Source organism: Mesitornis unicolor, unplaced genomic scaffold (assembly GCF_000695765.1).
Source record: "Mesitornis unicolor isolate BGI_N332 unplaced genomic scaffold, ASM69576v1 scaffold34649, whole genome shotgun sequence".
NCBI classification, from domain to species: Eukaryota; Metazoa; Chordata; class Aves; order Mesitornithiformes; family Mesitornithidae; genus Mesitornis; species Mesitornis unicolor.
Genome location: NW_010208488.1, coordinates 289 through 1,352, shown reverse-complemented (window position 1 = coordinate 1,352; position 1,064 = coordinate 289). Strand labels below are relative to the sequence as shown.

Genomic DNA, 1,064 nt, shown 5'->3' with positions numbered 1-1,064 from the left:
CATGGACCTGGTGCCCCCTGTTATGGACCTGGTGCCCCCTGTTATGGACCTGGTGCCCCCTGTTATGGACCTGGTGTCCCCTGTCATGGACCTGGTGCCCCCTGTTATGGACCTGGTGTCCCCTGTTATGGACCTGGTGTCCCCCTGGACACGGCTGCACCCCCGTGTAAACCCCTCATGGCGTTCAGCTGCTGAGCAGGTCGGGTTTAATTAAGCCAATTATTTCCATGATCTAATGAACATTTTGCTGCGATCGGCTTTGCACACGCGGAGCCTTTGCCCAGCAAACCTGTCCCGTCCTCACCACATCCCGCAAAACGCAGCCAGCTCCGTAAAACTGGGGGGCAGGGGGGACCTTTTCACCATCACTGTGTGTGTTGGGGTTTGTTTTCTGTTCCAAAGCAAAAGCGTCGGGGCAGGACATCGACCACCTTGACTTCAAGATCGTGGTGGAGCCGAAGGACGCCGCGTCCTTCACCGTGATCCTCGTGGCCTCGTCGCGGCCGTCGCGGCAGGGGAAGGCGGCCTGGACCAGCGACATCAGCCAGGTAGGACTGGGGGGGGTCCCGCTGTGCTGGGCTGCTGGACCCCCATGGGTGGGCTCTGGGGGGAGCGGTGCCACGTGGGGGTGAATTGGGGCTGGGTGCACTGAGAGCCCGGCCACCCCCAAAGCTTTCTGGTGTCAGGAGGAGGAGGAAGAGAAGGTGATGTGGGTGGGAGCAAGGTCCCATTGCTGCTCTGCTGCCATGTGGGGCTTGGGTTTCTCCTGCATGCTGGGGGTCTGCAGCCCATGGTGGGGGTCTCCAGCCCATGGCGGGGGTCTTCGGCCTATGGTGGGGGTCTCCAGCCCATGCAGAGGTCTCCAGTTGGGTTCTTCAGCCCATGGTGGGGGTCTCCAGCCCATGCAGGGGTCTCCAGTTGGGGTCTCCAGCCCATACTACAGTCTCCAATGATGCTGCCCCAAGCAGGGATGCAGGACCACGGTCACCAAGCTCCCATTTTCAGGCAGGAGCCCCCGCCCTTCCCACGTTCGGGCAGAGCAGCTGGGGCTGGATGAGACCAAA

At 61.8% G+C, this 1,064-nt stretch overlaps 1 protein-coding gene across 1 annotated transcript in view; it reads left to right on the top strand.

Moving 5' to 3' along the window:
- The window catches only part of LOC104547001 (ras-specific guanine nucleotide-releasing factor 1-like), a gene marked incomplete at its 3' end in the record, with an annotated part of 4,718 nt that overhangs the window by 3,531 nt on the left and 123 nt on the right, over positions 1–1,064 (top strand). Inside the window, exon 7 of the mRNA XM_010192537.1 lies at positions 403–548. Coding sequence (XP_010190839.1) covers positions 403–548 — 146 coding nt within the window. The remainder of the gene's footprint in view (positions 1–402; positions 549–1,064) is intronic.